Genomic DNA, 439 nt, shown 5'->3' on the forward strand with positions numbered 1-439 from the left:
GATGCCAATCGCCAGGGAGCGCTCCCGGCGGCTCCTCAGCCCTAAAGGCTGGCGGCAGCCTCGGCAGGCGACCTGGTGCCTCTGAGTCCACTCCTGCCTCACAGCCACTGCCCGACAGAGCAGGGCGCCTCAGCCAGAAGGGGCAGCGCACCCCGTCTCCCCTAAACTGCGCTTCCACCTGACCCCAGAGGCAGGCGCACGCGCACCCGATTCTAGCACTTTCTCCTCGTGTGAAGTCAGGGACACCGAGGACCCGGAAGGACAGGCCTGAGTCCCCAGCAAGTCTGGCTTCACTTGGTCGGGCCTCGGGGCCGGGCGTGGCGGCTGGGAGGGACCCCACGGCCACGGGCACTTAGGGTCCCTCCCGGCGGCCCACTCCACGGCCAGAGGCCACAGGAGGCCCTGGGTGGTCTGGCGGAGGACACCGTGGTCCCCGTGG

At 69.9% G+C, this 439-nt stretch overlaps 1 protein-coding gene across 1 annotated transcript in view; it reads left to right on the top strand.

Annotated features, from left to right (window-relative positions):
• The window catches only part of CD5 (CD5 molecule), a gene marked incomplete at its 5' end in the record, with an annotated part of 11,291 nt that extends 11,206 nt beyond the window's left edge, over positions 1-85 (top strand). Inside the window, 1 exon segment of the mRNA XM_015566855.1 lies at positions 16-85. Coding sequence (XP_015422341.1) covers positions 16-85 — 70 coding nt within the window.
• Between the last annotated feature and the right edge of the window lie 354 nt (positions 86-439).

Source organism: Myotis davidii, unplaced genomic scaffold (assembly GCF_000327345.1).
Source record: "Myotis davidii unplaced genomic scaffold, ASM32734v1 scaffold2863, whole genome shotgun sequence".
In the NCBI taxonomy this organism is placed as follows: Eukaryota; Metazoa; Chordata; class Mammalia; order Chiroptera; family Vespertilionidae; genus Myotis; species Myotis davidii.